Genomic DNA, 20,656 nt, shown 5'->3' with positions numbered 1-20,656 from the left:
CCATCCCCCCTCCTTTATCCCCCCACCCTTTACCTGATCAATACCTATCTCTTTTTAACATCATGCCAAGAGGGAGGAAGACCTTCGAGGTCATGCAGACCTCCAAACCCGTCCGAATTTGGCAGAAAGCTTCCGCATTCTTATTTCATTTCTGCTATTCCGATTTCGCCTCACATTTTTCCGGAAAACATATGCCTTGACATTTGCCCTACTGCTCGCCCACCTCGCCGCGCCTCTTGCCTGGCCTCGCCGCTCGCCCGCCGTCGCCAGTCCAGGACGGGCCTTGCCGTTCACCGGGCCTCTCCTCACCGCTACGCTCGCTGGGCCGAGCCGCGACTCACCTCGGCTCGCCGCCCGCCGGGCCTCGCCTCTCCGCTCGCCGGGCCTTGCCTCGCCTCGTCACTTGCCGGGCCTTGCCTCACCGTCCGCCGGGCCTCGCCGTTCGCCTTGCCTCGTGCCAGGCCTTTCCGCTCAGCGGGCCTCGCCTCGCCGCTTACCGGGCCTCACCACTCGACGCGCCTCGCCGCTCGCCGGGACTCGCCGGGCCCCTGCCTCGCCGCCCGCCGGGCTGTTGTGATTTGCCGTTGAAGACCACTGGAGCAAGTATGTCTTCAATGAAATTAGGTATGTGCAGTTTTAAATGAAACTCTTCATAACTTAGTCATACATTTTATGATCATTTTTGTTTTATTCAATACCAAGAGAATTGGGATGTGTACGGATAAACCAAAATAGAAAAACCAAAGCAAAACAAATTTTTCTTTGTTGTAAAAAGTATTTCTGTTCAATAACCTTTCTATAAATACTAGAATATACTCATGATAGGCCTGACATTGTACATGTAGTCCAAGAACTACAGACTGTTGGAAATAATAGTCGTTTTTCACACATGAATGTAGCACAACGCGTATGCACATTTGGCGTGCATACTTTTTTTTTGCTGATGATACAAAGCTAGGTGGCAGTGTGAACTGTGAGGAAGATGCTATGAGGTTGCAAGGTGACTTGGACAGGTTGTGTGAGTGGGCGGATGCATGGCAGATGCAGTTTAATGTGGATAAGTGTGAGGTTATCCACTTTGGTGGTAAGAATAGGAAGGCAGATTATTATTTGAATGGTGTCAAGTTAGGAAAAGGGGACGTACAACGTGATCTGGGTGTCTTTGTGCATCAGTCACTGAAAGGAAGCATGCAGGTACAGCAGGCAGTGAAGAAAGCCGATGGAATGTTGGCATTCATAACAAGAGGAGTTGAGTATAGGAGCAAAGAGGTCCTTCTGCAGTTGTTCAGGGCCCTAGTGAGACCGCACCTGGAGTACTGTGTGCAGTTTTGGTCTCCAAATTTGAGGAAGGATATTCTTGCTATTGAGGGCGTGCAGCGTAGGTTTACTAGGTTAATTCCCAGAATGGCGGGACTGTCATATGTTGAAAGACTGGAGCGACTAGGTTTGTATACACTGGAATTTAGAAGGATGAGAGGGGATCTTATCGAAACGAATAAGATTATTAAGGGGTTGGACATGTTAGAGGCAGGAAACATGTTCCCAATGTTGGGGGAGTCCAGAACCAGGGGCCACAGTTTAAGAATAAGGGGTAGGCCATTTAGAACAGAGATGAGGAAAAACTTTTTTAGTCAGAGAGTTGTGAATCTGTGGAATTCTCTGCCTCAGAGGGCAGTTGAGGCCAATTCTCTGAATACATTCAAGAGAGAGCTAGATAGAGCTCTTGGGGATGGCGGAGTCAGGGGGTATGGGGAGAAAGCAGGAACGTGGTACTGATTGAGAATGATCAGCCATGATCACATTGAATGGCAGTGCTGGCTCGAAGGGCCGAATGGCCTACTCCTGTACCTATTGTCTATAAAAGTTGCATTACGTGCCATATTACGAACTTGATGTAAAATTCTGATTTTGGACATCAAAATTATGAATTTGTAAAACCAAATGTTGGGAGGTCTGTTCATGAACCATACTGCGACCACACCACTCCATGTTAGAAGAATGGAAGATGCAGAGATTCCCGAAGCTGTTTATTGAAAGTACAAGGTGTGGAGATGAGTCACATCCTCTGAACAGGAGACGATCTCTGGATATGGGAGGATTTCAGGGACATCAAGAAGGACGCCGGGTTCAACCTATTATTTCTGAGTGGGTGGTGCCCTGTAATGCTCAACTCTTGAAGTTGTTCAAATGTCACATCAACGTTGAGATATGTTCCTCTGTAAAATCGGTCAAATACGTGTTCAAGTACACCTTGAAGGGGAGTGAGCAAGCAGTTTTTGGAGTTAACAGGGATGACAAAATTGCACATGCAGATACATTGGTCCGTCGGAAGCAGTGGGATTAAAATTCTTGGATTTCCAACTCGTGAGAGACGCCCCGCTGTCATTCGACTCCAGGTACATCTACCATAAGAACAATGTCGTCATCAGAGTCGATGCTGGTCGGCTGGTGAGAAATGAGGATATCACGAGAACAACTTTAACTGAATTCATGGAATTGTGTTCTCGAGATCAATTTGCAAGAACACTGTACTACGCTGATGTACCCCGATTTTACACATGGAATAATAGGAAATGGCAAATAAGGAAGTTTGGGAAGATAGTGGAAGATCTTCCAGGTATTTTTTAAGCCAACGTTCTGGGACGAGTGTATACCGTTTCTCCAAGATGTGACCTCTACTACTTGAGACTGCTTCTCCATCATGTAAAAGGGCCAGTAATCTTCGATTCATCGAGGACGCATGACGGACATATTCTTCCTTCCTTCGAAAACGTCTGCATAGAAAGAGGTTTGTTGCAAACTGATGACCATTGGCAACAGACGATGGAAGATGCTGAGCGGACAAGACTCCCCGAGGCAATGAGAGATTTGTTTATTTTGCTGACGATTGCTGAGATCAACTCTTCTCGACAATTATGGGATCGCTTCAAGAATTCAATGTCTGAAGATTACCTTCAAAGAGAACGGAGAACAATCGATGATCCAAATATCATGATTGATGAGAGGCATCATGATCAGGCTCTGTTGTATATTCAAGACAAGCTTGTGAATTATAACAAGACACTGGGATACTTTCATGTGCCACTGCCAAGACATGCAAGGATGAACCTTGATGGTGACAATCCAGAATTGCTGAGTGAACTGCAGTACAATAGACCTGAACAACATTGATTTGTTGAAGAGAAGGAGCCTCTGCTGAATGCTGAGGAAAGAGCAGTGTGTGACCATGTGTGCAGCTTTCCTTATTTTGCCCATGCCGACCAAGATGTTCCATCTATGCTGGGACCATCAAGATGTCCCATCTACTCCTCCTCCACTTGCTTTTCATCTTCCTGTTCATCGTTTTCCACCTCTTTCCTTCTTTTAGAACCCTTGTTTGGATGTTTACCATGGTCTGGTCTGCCACTGGACAATTGCCCAGTCCTGTTTGATGCCAGGAAGAGATCAAAATAGATCTCACATGTGTGGAAGGAACGAGTTCTGCACATGCCAATAAGTTGCCAAGAAATGTTTCAGCATCAAGATTAATCACTCCTTGTAAATAATTAAAACCATCAACAAATATGGAAAAGTACTCAATTCACTGTACTTGGGCCCGGTTTCTCCTCATGCATACAATTTCTGCCTTTTTAAAAATCTTTTTACATGAAATGCCAGGAAATGAGCTAAGTCATTGCAAATGCAGCTACTTCTGTACCTGTGATAGCATGTTCCATATTTTCACCTTTCGTCAAGTGAAGACATTTTTCTAGAATTCTAATTTATTGATGACTCTTTGCAGATTTGGTTGCTAATTTTAGTCTTGTGCATAACTGGAAACAGATTTTCAACATCTTGCATAATCAAACACCTCCAAAATGTAAATTCACTACATATTATAGAAAAGAGAATCACAACTTTGTCATGAACTTGCAGTTCTGGTATCAAGTTTGTAACTATTTTTGATATTTTCTACAGTGCTTCTATTTGCTTTGTGTAACATGGGAACAAAGTATGGTCTTGATATGCAGTATATTAAAAATTATGATAACCAATCCAATAAACAGTATGGAAATGATATGTAAATTAGAAGTAAACTTGGTAATGTTGCAAGGACATATTTTTTGGCCAGTGATGAGACAATCTGATTGCAGCAAACTCCGAACAAGTACTGAAAATGCTGGAAGTACTCAACAGATCAGGCCACATCTGCGAGAGGAGAAATTTTGGAGTGAAGTGTCTGATGAAGTTTTCAACATTTAATGTTTTTATTTCAGATTTTCAGCAGCTGTGTTTTCAATTACAGGTAATAGACCTGTTGGTCTATTTTTAGGACCTGGGGTTGTATCTGACGTATCAGTGTACTGTGGTTTTAGTTTTATTTTCTATAGCCTAATGCAAATGGAAGTGTCATGCTGGACTGATCTGAAGTGTGTTTTGCAGCCGGTTTTCAAAGCTGTGGGTGGGAATTTTAATGCTAACGGATATGCACAGCTAACAGATAGTGAGGAAGCTTGATGGTTAATCAAATCTAAAATTTCATCATCAACATAAATTGGCCTTGGTCTTTATTTTTGTAACCAGCATGTCTTTTTTAACAGTGCCACTGATTTAATTTCATTTTAGCGTTTTTAAACTAAAATTGATATCTTCACTTAAAAATCATAATATTTCATTTGAAGTAAGCAAATTACATAATGTTATTGAAAAAAGGAATGCACACTGGATGCCAAGCTTACTTTACCCCACAATGGCATTGAGATTATTTTGTGAATAGATTCCATTCTGTATAAATGTTCCATGCAAGGTTAATTGGAAGAAATGTCATAATTCAATCTGGCACGTACAAGGCCTTGTGTGTTTAGGGAGAGTAGGCCAAATAACGGAATCTTTATTCAAACCATGCCAAAAGGTATTGGGTAATTTGGATTTTAGCTGCATTGTAAATTTTCATTTGTCACATACCTGTAACAAGTTGCCTTTTCAGTCAGGAAGCGTGGGCTGAAATGTAAAATCCACGGAGAGACGTTTTTAAAATTTTATTTTGACCTCAAAGCTATTTGGTGTTTTTTTACTCCTGTAGCCGTGGCAACTACCAATTTGATTGGCCTTGTCAAGTAAAAAGATCAGAGTGTTTTGCCAAGCTGAATGGAAAGCAGTATTACTGTATAGGAGGAGAGAGGCAATTGGCCTTGAAACGCAAACAGTATATGGTGTTGAATTCTGAAAACAAATTAGAGTTGCTTTTCCAAATCTATCCAAAAATGTTGTAGGTATTTAGGCTCTCTGTTCCTTTTTGTGATCTGAATACTCCTCTGAATACAGTACGTTATTAGTGCAAGAAAATAACTGCGATACTGGTACAAATCGAAGATATCACAAAATGCTGGAGTAGCTCAATGGGTCAGGCAGTATCTCGGGAGAGAAGGAATGGGTGACGTTTCGGTTTGAGACCCTTCTTCAGACTGATGTCAGGGGAGGGGGTGGGACAAAGATAGGATGTATTTGGAGACAGGAAGACAGTGGGAGAACTGGGAAGGGGGAGGGGAAAGAGAGGGACAGAGGAACTATCTGAAGTTGGAGAAATCAATGTTCATACCGCTGGGGTGTAACCTGCACAAGCGAAATATGAGATGCTGTTCCTCCAATTTGCGGTGGGCCTCACTATAACAATGGAGGAGGCCCATAACAGAAAGGTCAGGCTAGGAGTGGGAGGGGGAGTTGAAGTGCTGAGCCACCGTTGGAGGAACAGCATCTCATATTTTGCTTGGGCAGCTTACACCCTAGCGGTATGAACATTGATTTGTCTAACTTCAGATAGTTCCTGTCTCTCTCTTTCCCCTCCCCTTCCCAGTTCTCCCACTGTCTTCTTGTCTCCAACTACATCTGCAGTTATTTTCTTACACTAATTAAACTGGATTGGTTGGTTGCCAGTTTTTCTATTAGTGAGCTATTCTGTCTTTATTTTGTGATTCCCGTGCTGCTCCACGTAATGTATGACAGCCCAAATTCTGCTTTGGGTCTCACTTTGCTATTTACGTTGTGATATCATGGACCTTGATTGGCCCATTGCTAGTCTTCATTGCTATTCATGAAAATGAAATGCCAGTGCGGAATCTTCCTTCTCCCCGGTGATGACATAAGGTATAAAGTCAGACTCCTGCATATGCCTGGTCATGTGCATCAACTGAGTGGAATGTTTATCTTGTACCTGGATCATTATAATATAAATCATTCCTGCTGCTTTCATGTCCTATCCAAAAGCGTTTCAGAGAGAGAGATTAACATGCTGCTTTTCTTTGGCTGCACTTGCAGTGTTTTCGTCACAGGTGTTAAAATGGCCAACAGATCGCACCATAATAAGTTCGTAACTACAGCTGGATTATACAACATATTGTATGGTGTGTGAAATTGTTAATGATAATATACAGACTAATGCCTTGTGCTTCATATGGCTTGTGTAGAGAACTGATCTTCCTCTTAGTTGTCATTAAAACATCTTAAGAATAAAGTGCTGGCCTAAAATCAACATTAAATTGGTCGGATTTTGTTAATGCACCTTAATAAACAGTAAAAAGACACAAAGTGCTGGAACAGCTCAGCAGGTCATGCAGCATCTCTCGAAAACATGGATGGGTAATGTTTTGGGACTTCAGACTGATTGTAGGAAAGATGGGGGAAGGAGGGGGGGGGGAGGGGGAGAGAAGAAACCTGGAAGACGGAAGGGCAGAACAAATTTTGGTAGGTAATAGGAGATGCAGTTGAGGGGCAGAGGGGTTTGATAGGCAGAAGGTTGGGCAATGGCCAGAAATGAAAAGACAAAGGGTGTGAGACAGGAGGATTAAAGAGTTGTGAAGCTGGAGGACGGATGTAGGTGGAAGGGTGGGGGAAGAAATGCGGATGTAGGGTATAGGAAGGACACGAGCGGGGGGCGGGGAGGGTGGGAAGAAGAGGGAGAAAGAAGGTTTTGAAGTTACCTAAAATTGGAGAATTAATTGATCATGCCGTTAAGCTACCCAAGCAGAATTGGAGGAGCTGTTCCTCCAGTTTGTGAGTGGCGTCACTCTGGCAATGGAAAAGGCCCAGGACTGAAAGGTCAGTTTGGGAATGGGACGAGGAGTTAAAATGGTAAGCAACTAGGAAGTCCAGAAGGCCTCGGCGGATCAAGCATAAGTGTTTGATGAAACACATCAGTATGAAGCACCAAGTATTAATCTCTGTATCGTCGCTAACAATTACAACAAACCAGTTGTAGTTGTAGGCTTATTACAGTACAATTTGTTGGCCACTTGAACATCTATGAAAAAAACACTGCAAGTGCAGCCAAATTAATAGCAAGTGTTCGGCAAAACCAAGTCTATGCTTGGTCTCAATTTTAGGAAGCCATACGGGAAGCCACACGGGAACACCAGATGCAGTAGATGAGGTTGGAGGAAGACTATTGGGGTTCCTGAATGAAGGCAAGGGGGAAGGTATGGGGATGGGTGTTACATCTCGAGTGGTTGCAGGGGAAAGTACCTGAGGAATGAATGGTTTAGGTGAGAAGGGATGAGTGAATCAAGGAGTTGCAAAGGGATCGATCTCTGCGGAAGGCCTAAAGTGGAGGGGATGGGAAGATGTGACTAGTGCAGTTGGATGCGGAGGCTCATGGGATGACAGGTGAGGACCTGGGGAATATCCTTTTTTCATCTTGGGGAGGGGGGGTGGTACACAGAGGAGACATGGATGCAAGATCCAGCAGGGGGGAATACATGTTATCTAAAGAATGAGGACATTTTGGATGTCCTAGAATAGAAATCCTCATTTTGGGAGGAGATACGGCACAGATTGAAATTGAGAATGGGGGGTTGTGGCATTGTAAGAGGGTGGGTGGGAGGAAGTGTAGTCCAGATAACTGGGAGTCGGTAGATTTAACATAAAAACATAGAAACATAGAAAATAGGTGCAGAAGGAGGCCATTTGGCCCTTCAAGCCAGCACCGCCATTCATTGTGATCATGGCTGATCATCCACAATCAGTAACCCGTGCCTGCCTTCTCCCCATATCCCTTGATTCCACTAGCCCCTAGAGCTCTATCTAACTCTCTTTTAAATTCATCCAGTGAATTGGCCTCCACTGCCTTCTGTGGCAGATAATTCCACAAATTCACAATTCTCTGGGTGAAAACGTTTCTTCTCACAGTTTTAAATGGCCTCCCTTTTATTCTTAGACTGTGTCCCCTGGTTCTGGACTCCACCAACATTGGGAACGTGTTTCCTGCATCTAGCTTGTCCAGTCCTTTTATAATTTTATACGTCTCTATAAGATCCCCTCTCATCCTTCTAAACTCCAGTGAATACAAACCCAGTCTTTCCAATTTTTCCTCGTAAGACAGTTGCCTCCATCCCAGGGATTAACCTCGTGAACCTACGCTGCACTGCCTCAATAGTAAGGACGTCCTTCCTCAAATTAAGAGAAATTTGTAGTAGACGTCAGTCGATAGTCTGTCCCCTGTGATGGGGACGGGGAGATCAAAAAAGGGGAGAGAGATGGCAGAGATAGCAATACACTGCATATTTGTTTTTTTTATCCTCTCAAGGCTAAAAACATTGATATAAAAATATAACATTGTAGCTTAAACTTTAAGATGAGTATAATTCATTGAAGTATTTTAAAGGCCAGATTCAAGGACAGTTTCTTCCCAGCTGTTAACAGCAACTTACCTGTCCTCTCACCATCTGGAGTGTGGTCCTGGCCTCCCATCTACCTCATTGGAAACCTTTGAACTATCTTTAATTAGACTATATTTGACTTTATCTTGCAGTAAATGAAATGCCCTTTATACACTGTGGAGGGCTTGATTGTAATCATGTATAGTCTTTTTGTTGACTGGAAAGCACGCAACATAAAAGCTTTTCACTGTACCTCGGTACACGTGACAATAATAATAAACTAAACTATTTATATTTTCCTGCTTGCTGGAGAAATTTTGCATTACCTCTCCATTGAAATCTTTTGTACCTCACAAGCAATTTATAAATAGGAAATAGTAATTTTCTTTCTTGTTATCATAAAGTTGCAGTTTCATATATAGAAAGCCTTTACTTAACAGAACATACACTTGTTCCTTTTGCAGAAAAAACACTTGTGGAGCAAATAATTAACTACAGATGAATGACATGCCCAGCAGTGAGATTCAAGCATGTGTGGTTCCTTTGAAGTCACTGTAAGCAAGATACTTGTACATTGTAGGCGGCTTGATTGTAGTACACTTGTAAGCTCGTTGAATGAGACGTATCATATTTCCCCAATGTAGATGGATTTTTGGTGCTTAGGAAGTGAACTGTAGTCCTGGCAACCTTTCCATGATTATTTTGACTGGCAGTGCTGGCTTGAAGGGCCGAATGGCCTACTCCTGCACCTATTTTGTATGTTTCTATTTTTGGATGTATTAATGAGCCCTGATGACATATCATTCAACAGTCTCATACTATAACCACATTTGGGTACTATAACATTTAGGAGACATTTGGACAAGTACATGGATAGAAAATGTTTAGAAGGATATGGGCCGAGCACAGGCAGGTGGGATCAATGGAGATGGGGCATCTTGGTCTGCATGAGCAAGTTGGGCCGAAGGGCCTGTTTTCACCCTGTGTGGCTTCATGATGTGATATGGAGTTCTGCAGATTTCTCTGGTTTGCACATTGGATTGCCATGTCTATCACAGATAGCAAACCTGGCTTTAAACTTTAATAGGTGCAGAAGATATCTTAGAGCAGTGTCAAATCCAAGCAGACTACTAGTCTATATTCCATGCCTGCTCCTTCTGGGCTCAGGAGAGTTTTAACCAGTTGATGGCTTTCAAATGTGAACCGTGGGGAATTTATTCAGTTTGCCTTCCAAGTTCTTGACACACAAGTTACAGGTACACGGATAGGAAAGATTTGGAGTGATATGGGACAAACACAAGCAAATTAGACTAGCGTTGATGGGCATCTTGATTGCACGGGTGAGCTGGGCTGAAGGGCATGTATGTGTCTGAACTGTACGGTTCCATGATCCTAAACTCTTGACTTTTAAATTCTGAGTGTACAAGCAGCCTGCCTCTGGGATCATGGAGTGCAATGACGTGCTACAGTTCAAACACACAAACCCTGGCTATTCTGCATCCAGTTAAAAAGACAGGTGTCACACAGGATAGCTTCACCACCTCTGCTCAAACACGCGTTGTAAAGTTGTAAACAATATCCACTGTGAGCACCACACCACCAGCACCACAGTATTTGTGAGAAAGGATAATTTTGTTTATTTTATTTCCTCAGTGAAGGTAGAGGCAAGTGATTAATAAATTATTTTATCCCAAAATGTCAACAATTTTAGGATGGCATTGCTTTGAAATGTCACTTATATAGGAACACATTGACTTTATAAGCTGTGTAGGAGGGAACTACAGATGCTGGTTTACGCCGAAGATAGACACAAAGTGCTGTGACTCCAGTCTGAAGCAGGATTCCGACCCGAAACATCACCCGTCCTTTTTCTCCAGATATGCTGCCTGACTCACTGAGTTACTCCAGCACTTTGTGTCTATCCACTTTATAAGCTGTTTTAAATTTTTTTTTTACTATGTTCTAAAAATGTTTCTCAGATTTTGAAATTGTTCAAGTGACTGTAATTTTGGCAATTATCCCATCTACTAAACACTTGACAACATACCATTCGGCTTATCTCCAATAATCTTTTATCATCTTAGCACTTGTTGTGCTTCAGTTTGATTTGACTTAGTCAACAAGTGTTTTTTTATAGTTCTATAGACTATTTCTATTAATTCTAATTGATTAAAAATTAAATTTTCACTCCTTAAATGCCTCCTGAATTGTGTAAGGTGTTGATCTCCAAAGCAATATTCAGAGCAGTTTACTATATTAAAACACAGTAATTTTCCCTTTGTGGTATGCATTACATAAGTATAAGACTCTTATCGTGAAATAAATATGCTATTAGACAAAGGCATAATTATTTTTTGTCAACCCTGGTTCAGTTGTCTAAATGAAATTGGATGAAAGCAATAAATTGTGGTTTTACAAAATTAAATGGAATTTTTGCTCGATAATTCCAATTCCATGACTTAATTCATTGGTGAAAAATCAGCTTGCAGTTCGAAAGTAAGGAAACATCAATGTTAATCGTTCCTCACAGGCTTTAGTTTAATGTTTGGAGAATTTTGTGTTAGGAATTGTGCTCCTCTTTTCATCTTGACTAAACAGGGGCAAAGGTGAATTTTGATACTTGGAAGTGGCATGGTAAACAAATGGCAAGCGAAAAGGGTGGTACAGTTTGTATCAAAGACGTGCTCTGAATTTAATTGATGGAATGAAAGCCAATGGGGGTTTTAAAGTGAAATAGATGTGAAGTGAACATGGTACAAAACATCTGGTATATTTACTCAAAAACTTAGCTGAGAAGAGAAAATAGAAAAATATCCAGAGTCACTGACACCCATTCAAGCGGGTGAAATCCAAGATCTAACTCTTTCAAGCCATGCTATTCACCCTCTTTCCATGCAGAACTTCACAATAGTAAGACCGTGTTCCAAGCAAAATCACACTTGAAGTTGATACAACACGCTCAGATCATTTTCTGAACACATGTTGTGTTAAAACCACTGCGCGATTTTGTTCTTCTAAAATATTCATTGTCACTTTCTATAGGCTCTTGGATGAGTGTCGATATAAAGTGATTTTGGAACCAGGTGATTGGCTTACATCTGGGCAAATTACTTAATGCTTGCAAATATGCTGCCATGAGATGGTGCTACAGAGTACCACATTTCTTGAATATTAGCTTGAGAGTGGTTGTCAGGAAAATGCTTGAAGCCATTATTAGAGATGTAGTAATATGATATTTAGAAAATTCTAACATGGTTGGCCAGAATCAACATGATTTTAAGATCGGAAAGTTGTGTTTGACAAATTAAATATAGGCTATGATTACTAGGGTAGTCAGTGTATTGGGAATTTCAAATGTCATTTGATCACACCACATAGAACCCTAGTCCTAAATTTCAAATAAAATCTTTGGGATTGGCTGATATATTGCATGGATAAAGAATTTATCGTGCCAATAGTCATGAAATCCATGGCAGTGCCGAGGCGTTCAGTTGCCGAGTTAAGATTACAGGTATGCAGGTGGGTTGAAGAACCATGTCGTTGTGGGAAAGAGGCTGTTCCTGAACCTAGAGGTTTGGGACTTCAAGTGCTTCTGTACCTCGTACAGGTACAAATCTGTCCAACCTCTCCATGTGCCCAATAGCCCCTAATTCAGATAGCATTCTCATTCTGGTAAACCTCCTCTGCACCCTTTACAAAGTCTGCATACCCTTAATGTAATGGAACGACCAGAACTGCACGCAATACTCCAAATGTGGCCTAACCAAAGTCCGATGAAGGTACATCACGACTTTCTGACTCTTATACTTAATGTCCCGACATATGAAAGCAAGCATACCATATGTTCTTTACCACCTGTGTAGGCACTTTTAGGGAGTTATGGACTTGGACCCCTAGATCTCTCTTTACATCTCTCTGTTTGCAGGAGGAATTCTCCAAAATGGGAAAGAAAGGACTGGAAATTGTTGAACTGCCAAATCAGATTAGACCTGTATCTGGACCTGTTTTGAGTTCATTGTGAGCCAAATACTTCCAGTGTAAAGGCAAAGAGTGCTTTTAATACTCTGCACTTGAGGTCTCATTACTCAGAGCACATCCTTCCATTTTTTTTTGCCTGAAATATACAAGAAACCGTTGAGCCTTATAACTGGAAAATACCAAATCATCTTTATTTGTTTTTAAGTTTTGTGTGGATTATCTTCAGCTGGGAAGTGTGATGTTTTTCAACTAAAGACACCAGCTGTTGGATTTCTGTATTGTGATGCTGTGTACGTTTGTATGACATGCATATTCTGTGGCTTATTTGTGGTGATAGCTGTCCAAGATTAAAAATGCTGTTGACAAATGTTCCATGGAACAGTACAGTGCAGGAACAGGCCCTTGATGTCTCTGCTGAACATGATGCATACTTAGACCAATCAGGGCCGTCTTAACGCATGGGCCTGATGGGCACTTGCCCGGGGCCCCACGAGCATAGGGGCCCCATGCTGATCTGTGTATGTTAAGTGACTTGCAATAAATAAATACTACTTTAAAAATGTAGGTTCAATAAGTGCTTTTTTCGCAACATTTTCAGTCACTAAGTGCTTCTCACAGCGATCTGTAAGTGCTTTTCGCAACAATGTAGCACCCTAAGTCCATCGCTAAGTGCTTTTCGGTAAGTGCTTTTCGCCGGCCCGACAGGAGGGGGGCTGGTAGGGAAAGGGTGGTGGGGGAGAGTAACGGTAGGGGCCCCAGTACACTGCTTTGCCCGGGGGCCCATAATGCTGTAAAAACGGCCCTGAGACCAATCCCTTCTGTCTGCACATTATCCATATCCCTCCATTGACTGCGTATTCATGTGTCCATCTGTGTGCGTATTCAGGCACCTCCCACTCTGAGTTTGTACATTATCCCTGTGACTTCATGGGTTTTCTCCGGGTGCTCCAGTTTCCTCTCACACACCAAATGATGTACAGATTTGTAGGTTCTGTAAATTGTCCCTAGCATGGAGGATAGTGTTAGTGTAAGGGGATGATCGCTGGTCGGAATAGGCCGAAGGACCTGATTCCACGCTGTGTCTCTAAAGTCTAATGTAAAGTCTAATTTTGTGCAATGTACGGCTCGCCCAGGGGCCTTTTGACTTGTGGATCCTGTGTTGGATTTCCTGGAGTTCTAAAGTACCACTCACCTAATTCTTCATGAATAGACTTTGGGATTAATTATTTTAGCTCCTGACAGATCGCATGAAAGAACACTGAAGATTATCCAGGTTGAAGGTTTCATCGATCAGAGTATTAGTGTGGTGACCATGTCCAAGGTGCAGGTGGAATGTAGATGTTTCACTGCCAAGAAAGGGAATAGGCGGAGAGTGCAAGATCATTCCCCATTGATCATTCCCCTTAAAAACAAGTTTTGCATGGGAAAGCAAGGGGAAAGTAGCAGCAGTCAGGTCTGTGGCACTGAGACTGGTTGTGAGGCACAGCAGGAAAGGCTGAAGCCAGGCAGAGTGATTGTGGTAGGAGAATCGTTAGTTGGGGGTGGGGGACAGACAGGAGATTCTGTGGTTGCAGTCTCTATTCCAGGATGGTGTGTTGCCTCCTTGTTGCCTGGGTCTCTAGTTTTCGTTTGGTTTTGCATGGGTTCGCAATCCACTTTGTGCTGTACAATATTAACATGGCTTTTATGGCATCTTTCTGACAACTCATTGAAAGTTTATGCAGTACCTCATTGAACACTGTTGCATAAATCTACACAGCAACAGATTCTCGTTAACTCTATGACATGGATGATGCGTAGAATTTTACACATCTCTACATCTAAGTGAAGGAGGCAATGAATGCAGTGAAGTAATGTGTTAAGGACATCAATTATATTTAATGATCATGGATTTACTCTTGCAGATCCACGTTAGCTGATCTGAATAAATTTTATTTCTATCACAATAATAATTTAATTCCATATTTAAGGCTAGATGTGTGTGGCTATTCTTTAAGTTTGTAGTTTGGGCATCTATTAATCTTTTTTGAATAGCGGAGTCGAGAGTCAAGTCAAGAGGAGTGTTTAATTGTCAGATATACCAAAAATAGAACAAATAAATTATTTTGCAGCTATTCGTGAAACTGGTGATCACAATTTTCAGACTGCTGTGCATTCTTCCAGATGGTAGATGCAAAATGAGATCATAGCCAGGGTGGTGTGGATCTCTGATGATACTGGCTGTCATTTCGAAGCAGCACCTTCTATAGATCCCTTTGATGGTGGGGAGATCGATACCCATGATGGACAAATGTCCACCACTCTTTCTAATCTCCTTCGTTCCTGGGTATTCAGTTTGCAGAAACTGGACGTGATACAACTGGTCAATACATTCTTTACTCTATGCCTGTCGAAGTTGAATAGAATATTCACTAATGTGCTGAATCTCCATAAACCTAAGGAAGTCGAGGCATTGATGGCCTTTCCTTATGATTGCATTAATGTACTGTGCCCAGAACAGATCTTCAGAGATATGCATGCCCTGAAACTTGAAGTTGTTGACTCTCTCCATCGTGAACCAATCGATGAAGACAGGTTTGTGGAGCATCAGCTTTCCCCATCTTAAGTCAACAGTCAGTCCTTGGTCTTGCTGAAGTTTCGAGCCAAATTGGTGTCCTGGCACCATTCAATCAGATTGGCAACCTATAGTGTTTCTATATCCAAATTTGTTGCAAAGAGCCTCTGCCATTTTCTCCTTCTGAATGCACACTTTGTTGAATGCTTCCTTGGAGTAAAAAAGAATGGGAAAGGTTGGGAGCCAGCTTGCCACTAAGACTGTAGTTAACAACTACAGTCCAAGGCATTTTTCCCGAGGGTGAAATAAGACACAGTGCTGGAGTTACTCAGAGGGTCCGCAGCCTGACAGACTGAGTTACTCCATTACTTTGAGTCTTTCTTTGTAATCTAGCATCTACAGTTTCTTGTGTCTATATTCCCTGCGGGTAAGTTTGACTGCACTGGTTTTAAATAGTAGGATATGAGGAAAGCGCGAGGAGAGCTGAAAATTTTTGATTATGTAGGAAAATAACTGCAGATGCTGGTACAAATCGAAGATATCACAAAATGCTGGAGTAACTCAGCAGGTCAGGCAGTATCTAGGAGAGAGGGAATGGGTGATGTTTCGGGTCGAGACCCTTCTTCAGACTGAAGAAGGGTCTCGACCCGAAACATCACCCATTCCCTCTCTCCTAGATGCTACCTGACCTGTTGAGTAACTCCAGCATTTTGTGAAAAATGTTGATGTATGGACATATTTCAATTAAATGGATAGATCAGGATAATAAACTGTTTAATTATGTAGGATGACATGCCATGTAATCCGTAAAAGATTATGGGTAAATAACCTGCAATCAGTTGTGAGAACAATATAATAAATTGGATATTATTTACATGTAATATATTACTCTGCTTATAAATAGTCTACAAACTGTCTTATTCATTTTTGGCAGAAGTAGTAATATTGACAGATGCAAATATTTGTGCTTTTATATTTTCTTCAATAGTTATTTGATCAGTTACCATTATTATTGTGCATGGTTTTGTTGCTGTGCTACCAGAGCTTTTCCATTTGATAGGTTAGAAAACAGAAAATATATTAATTGCTGTGGAGAGTAGGGCTATTCTTCAGAGACTTAATCAAATGCCAAAACACAAATATGATTTCAGTTTAAGATTAATCAAAGCACCTAGTCAGATATCAGGAGACTTTTTAGTGAGTGGAGTTTTTTTCAGGGTTGATAAATCAACAGAATGGAAAGACAATTATGCTCTTTTACTTTATTGATAACTGCACTGTTTGCTTGCAGCAGGCTTCTGGATGTTTTGCTCTTCATTACAAGTCAGATGCCCATTCATTTATAACTATTTGTCATTGTCAATATGCATTGATGCTCTTTAGCACACAAACAGAATGCAGTTTGGAGCAGTCCTTTTATCTTAAGCTGGAATTTGATGGGAATTGCCAACAGATAACACCTTACTGTTGACATGTTATGTTCATTGAATTAACAGCACTGACTTTGAACTCCTCATGGAGTTCAGTGGTAGAGTGTAAACCAAATGTAGTTCCTCATCAGTTTGCTGCAGAATCTGCTTGTGGATGCAGACCTCCCAACCCTTCCGAATTTGGCGGAAAGTTTCCGCTTTCTTATTTCCTTTCCGCCATTCTGATTTCACCTCACATTTTCCGGCAAAACACACGCCTCGCCGCTCGCCCTGCCTCTCGTCCCGCCTCGCCGCTCGCCTCATGCCGCTGGCCTCGCCTCGCCGCTGGCCCGGCCTCGCTTTGCCGCTGGGCTCGCCTTGCTACACAGCGCGAGGCCCGTTGATGTTGAGAAGGGGGGCGGGGGGGGGAGGGAGGGAAGGAGGGAGGGAAGGAGGGGAGGGGGAGGGAAGGGGGAGGGAGGGAGGGGAAGGGAGGGGGGGAGGGGGGTGGGGGAAAAGGTGGGGAGGGGAGGGCGGGAGTGAGGGGGAGAGGAGTGGCGGGGAGGGCGGGAGTGGGAGTAGAGTGGGAGGGGGGTGTGGGGAGGAGTGTGGGGAGGGGGGAGGGGAGGAGTGGGGGGTGGGGGGGGGACATGGACCGTTGTCATTTGCTGTTGAAGACCACTGGAGCAAGTATGTCTTCAATGAAATTAGGTATGTGCAGTTGTAAATGAAACTCTTCATAACTTAGTCATACATTTTGTGTAAGTAAAAAGCAAAATAGAGAAAACAAAACAAAACAATTTTTTCTTTTGTGTTGTAAAAAGTATTTCTGTTCAATAACCTTTCTATAAATAGCAGAATATACTCATGATAGGCCTGACATTGTACATGTAGTCCAAGAACTACAGACTATTGGAAATAATAGTCGTTTTTCACACATGAATGTAGCGCATTTGGCGTGTTTACGTTTTTTGCTGAAATGTTGCATTACCCGCCATATTATGAATTTTGATGTAAAATTCAGAATTTTGGACATCAAAAATCTGAATTTGTAAAATCAAGTGTTGGGAGGTCTGGATGTGTTTCAGGTTAAACTTGGTACAGAATGATCAGCCCATCATTTCAATGGAGACGGATGGTAGTGTGGGCAATTGGTTAATTCATTTTCACTTTATAAAATCATTGCATTTAGACTTTAGACGTGCAGCACGGAAACAGGCCCGTTGGTCCACCAAGTCCGCAACAGCCAGCAATCGATCCATACAGTAGGTAGATTGAGAGATCAGGAATACATCCTTAGTTTATGAGAAGTCTTGTTCAGGAGTCTGGTAACTGCAGGGGGGAAATCTTTCCTTGAATCTGGTGGCCTTCAAACCTTTGTAACTTCTGAAGGGAGCAGAGGGAATGACTAATACGTGAGTGGTCCATGATTATTTGTGGCTGCTTTCCTGAGGCATCATGGTGTAGATGGAGTGGGTGGTAGGGAGGCTGGTTGCCAAACCAACTGATTTGTATCTCTATAGAATACTTTCTATTTAATTTAATTAAAGGCTTCTCGAGGTGAAATTGAGAATGTCCCGGAATGGCATGTTCCTGTTGGAGTGAAAGGCAAGAGAGATGCAAGAAACTGCAGCTGCTGGAATCTTGAGTAAAAAGCCAAGTGCTGGAGGAACTCAACGGGTTAGGCAGCATCTGTAGACATATGGACATGTCTTCAAACTTATGGAGTGGTAGAGGCTGGGAAAGAGAGATGGGGTTTGAACAAAGCCTGGCAAGTGATATGTGGGTGCAGGTGATGGGAGATTGTGTTTGAATGGCAGATGGGTGAAGTAAGGGACAGTGGCTAAAGGCTAAAAGGAGGCAAAAGATAAGGAAAGAGAGGAGTGAATTGTAATGCCAGACGGAATGATCTGGGTGAAAGGGGAAAGTCAGGGGATAGAATGGAAAAATGGGGCTCAGGGATGGGAGCTGAGTGAATGGAGGAGGGAAAAAAAGCAGGGAGACGATGGTCGGAGATAGTGGGAGAAATGTGTGCCCATCGGGGAGGTTGGTGGGGTCAATTACTTGCGATTGGAGAATTCGATGTAGGCTCTCAAGCTTGTTAGCAGTGCAAAACATGTAACTAAAATGATGCCGTATTTCATTCTGCCATTTTCAAGTTGTTTTACAAATTAAGAAATTGAACTTTCATTTACCATTTGCACACTTGGAAACCTACCACTTGGCCACCTTGACTAGATGGTGCACTTAATCCTTTTTATTCCATTGCAGGGAGAATATCTGTGTTTCAAAGAATAAGTTTGATTATGAGTGACCTTATTTGTGTGCAGTGGGCTGGTATTACATACACACCTTCTGGGTTCTGGTTAAACGCTGCATTGGTGAATGTAATTTTAAGCAATATCCAAGTCTGTTATTCCGAAACTGTTGAACTGTGCATTAGAAAAATTACTTTTTTTTAAAGGAATTATTCTACATGGAAATGGCTTGTATTCTACATGCATGAACCTTTTTCTGAAAATGAATATTTTTCTCGAAATGATCTTTGCTGGGGGTGTCGAGTTCGCGTTCCTCATCTCCACAGGGGGAATGGTTGTAGCTGTGAGATTTGCAATGGAAGTTTAGTGTGTGCATTGGTAAAATGTTGCCGTTTTGGTGATGATGAAGGATTTCTTTTGTAGATGTTTCTGTTTTTACCCTTTTTATGTTTTACAAGTGTTTTATGTTTTACAGTGTTTTATGTTTTACCCTTTTAATGTTTTACAGTGGCCCATTAGATGTGTTAGGCGATTGCAAGGTAGCATGTTTGGATGAAATATACAAGATTGAAGAAACTGGAGCGGAGCCAATTACACTAGCTGATGGCCAGTTTAAAAGTATGACGCTGTTTACATGCAATGACTTTTCTAAACTGTTCTTTTACTCTGTAGACAGTATTTAAGTCAAGTGATTGTTTTGATCTGTTTTTTACTTTTGTGCCCCCCCCCCCCTTTCATTATTTCTCCAGGGAAGAGTGGCCCTGAGTGTAAATACTGTAAGGCAGACCCTGACAAAGAATGCCGATACTGTGCCTGTCGATTATGTGGTGGGAAGCAGGATCCAGATAGGCAGCTGTTGTGTGATGAGTGTAACATGGCATATCACACATACTGCTTGAATCCACCTCTCAGCCAGATACCAGAAGATGAAGACTGGTGAATATTGCCTTGATGAATATTATTTTGGTTAATTGATGGCGCAGGAGAAAGAAGGGGGAAATCTCTATACCTCTATACTATGCTAATTTGGGTCTTGGGCTCTTAATTTAGCCAAAGTCACCGTCTATTAAAGGTTGGCAATGTTATTAATATAGATACAGGTCCATCACCGGTTTTTCAGGCAACTGGTGGTCCGGCACCTCCTTTAATCCGGACAAAATTATGAGAGTGCACGTGAAATACCCCCTGGAGGTGCCTCCAAAAATGTGGCGCCTAAACGGGTGAGAAGGCCAATCTCAGCCTCATCTGGACTTCTGTGCCGATTAGCGGGTCGAATTTGCCCCCTGAGGCCAGGACTCTGGAACTCTGGCCCAGCTGAAGCTGGCAGATCCGTTCCCATAGCTGACTTCCAAGGCCGACTTTGCGGGCCGGTAGCTCGGTACCTCGGCAGCCTAGGCAGTACCATTGGGCTCCTCTCAGAGACCGTGATCTCTGTTGGTCCGACTAAACAGATAATCCAGAAAGGGTCTGGAACCATCAGAAAATCGGTGGTAAACCTGTATTCCAAAAAATCAGCTTTAACCTTCCGCACAATTGAAAGAGCACCAGTGAATTATAACTTAAATTGTACTTTTGATGCTATTCAACATTAGTTAAGGTGGAGAATGGAGCAATTAGATGGGAATGAAAGTAGAAAAGATTTTTTTGGAATACAGAAATATGAGATATAAAACCCAACTACTGATGGAGCAAAGGGAAGGGGTGTAGGAAAATAACTTCAGAAGCTGGTACAAATTGAAGGTATCACAAAATGCTGGAGTAACTCAGCGGGTCAGGCAGCATCTCTGAAGAGCAGGAATGGGTGACGTTTCGGGTCGAGACCCTTCA

The 20,656-nt window shown here is 42.3% G+C and overlaps 1 protein-coding gene across 1 annotated transcript in view; it reads left to right on the top strand.

Annotated features, from left to right (window-relative positions):
- uhrf2 (ubiquitin like with PHD and ring finger domains 2) overlaps positions 1-20,656 on the top strand; it is a 99,364-nt gene that overhangs the window by 60,858 nt on the left and 17,850 nt on the right. The window contains exons 5-6 of the mRNA XM_078395932.1: positions 19,338-19,447; positions 19,579-19,765. Of these exons, the coding sequence (XP_078252058.1) occupies positions 19,338-19,447; positions 19,579-19,765 (297 nt within the window). The remainder of the gene's footprint in view (positions 1-19,337; positions 19,448-19,578; positions 19,766-20,656) is intronic.

The sequence above is a fragment of the Rhinoraja longicauda genome, chromosome 3 (genome assembly GCF_053455715.1).
Source record: "Rhinoraja longicauda isolate Sanriku21f chromosome 3, sRhiLon1.1, whole genome shotgun sequence".
Classification (NCBI taxonomy): domain Eukaryota; kingdom Metazoa; phylum Chordata; class Chondrichthyes; order Rajiformes; family Arhynchobatidae; genus Rhinoraja; species Rhinoraja longicauda.
Note: the sequence above shows the minus strand (reverse complement) of the source record. Positions and strands in the feature narration are given on the sequence as shown.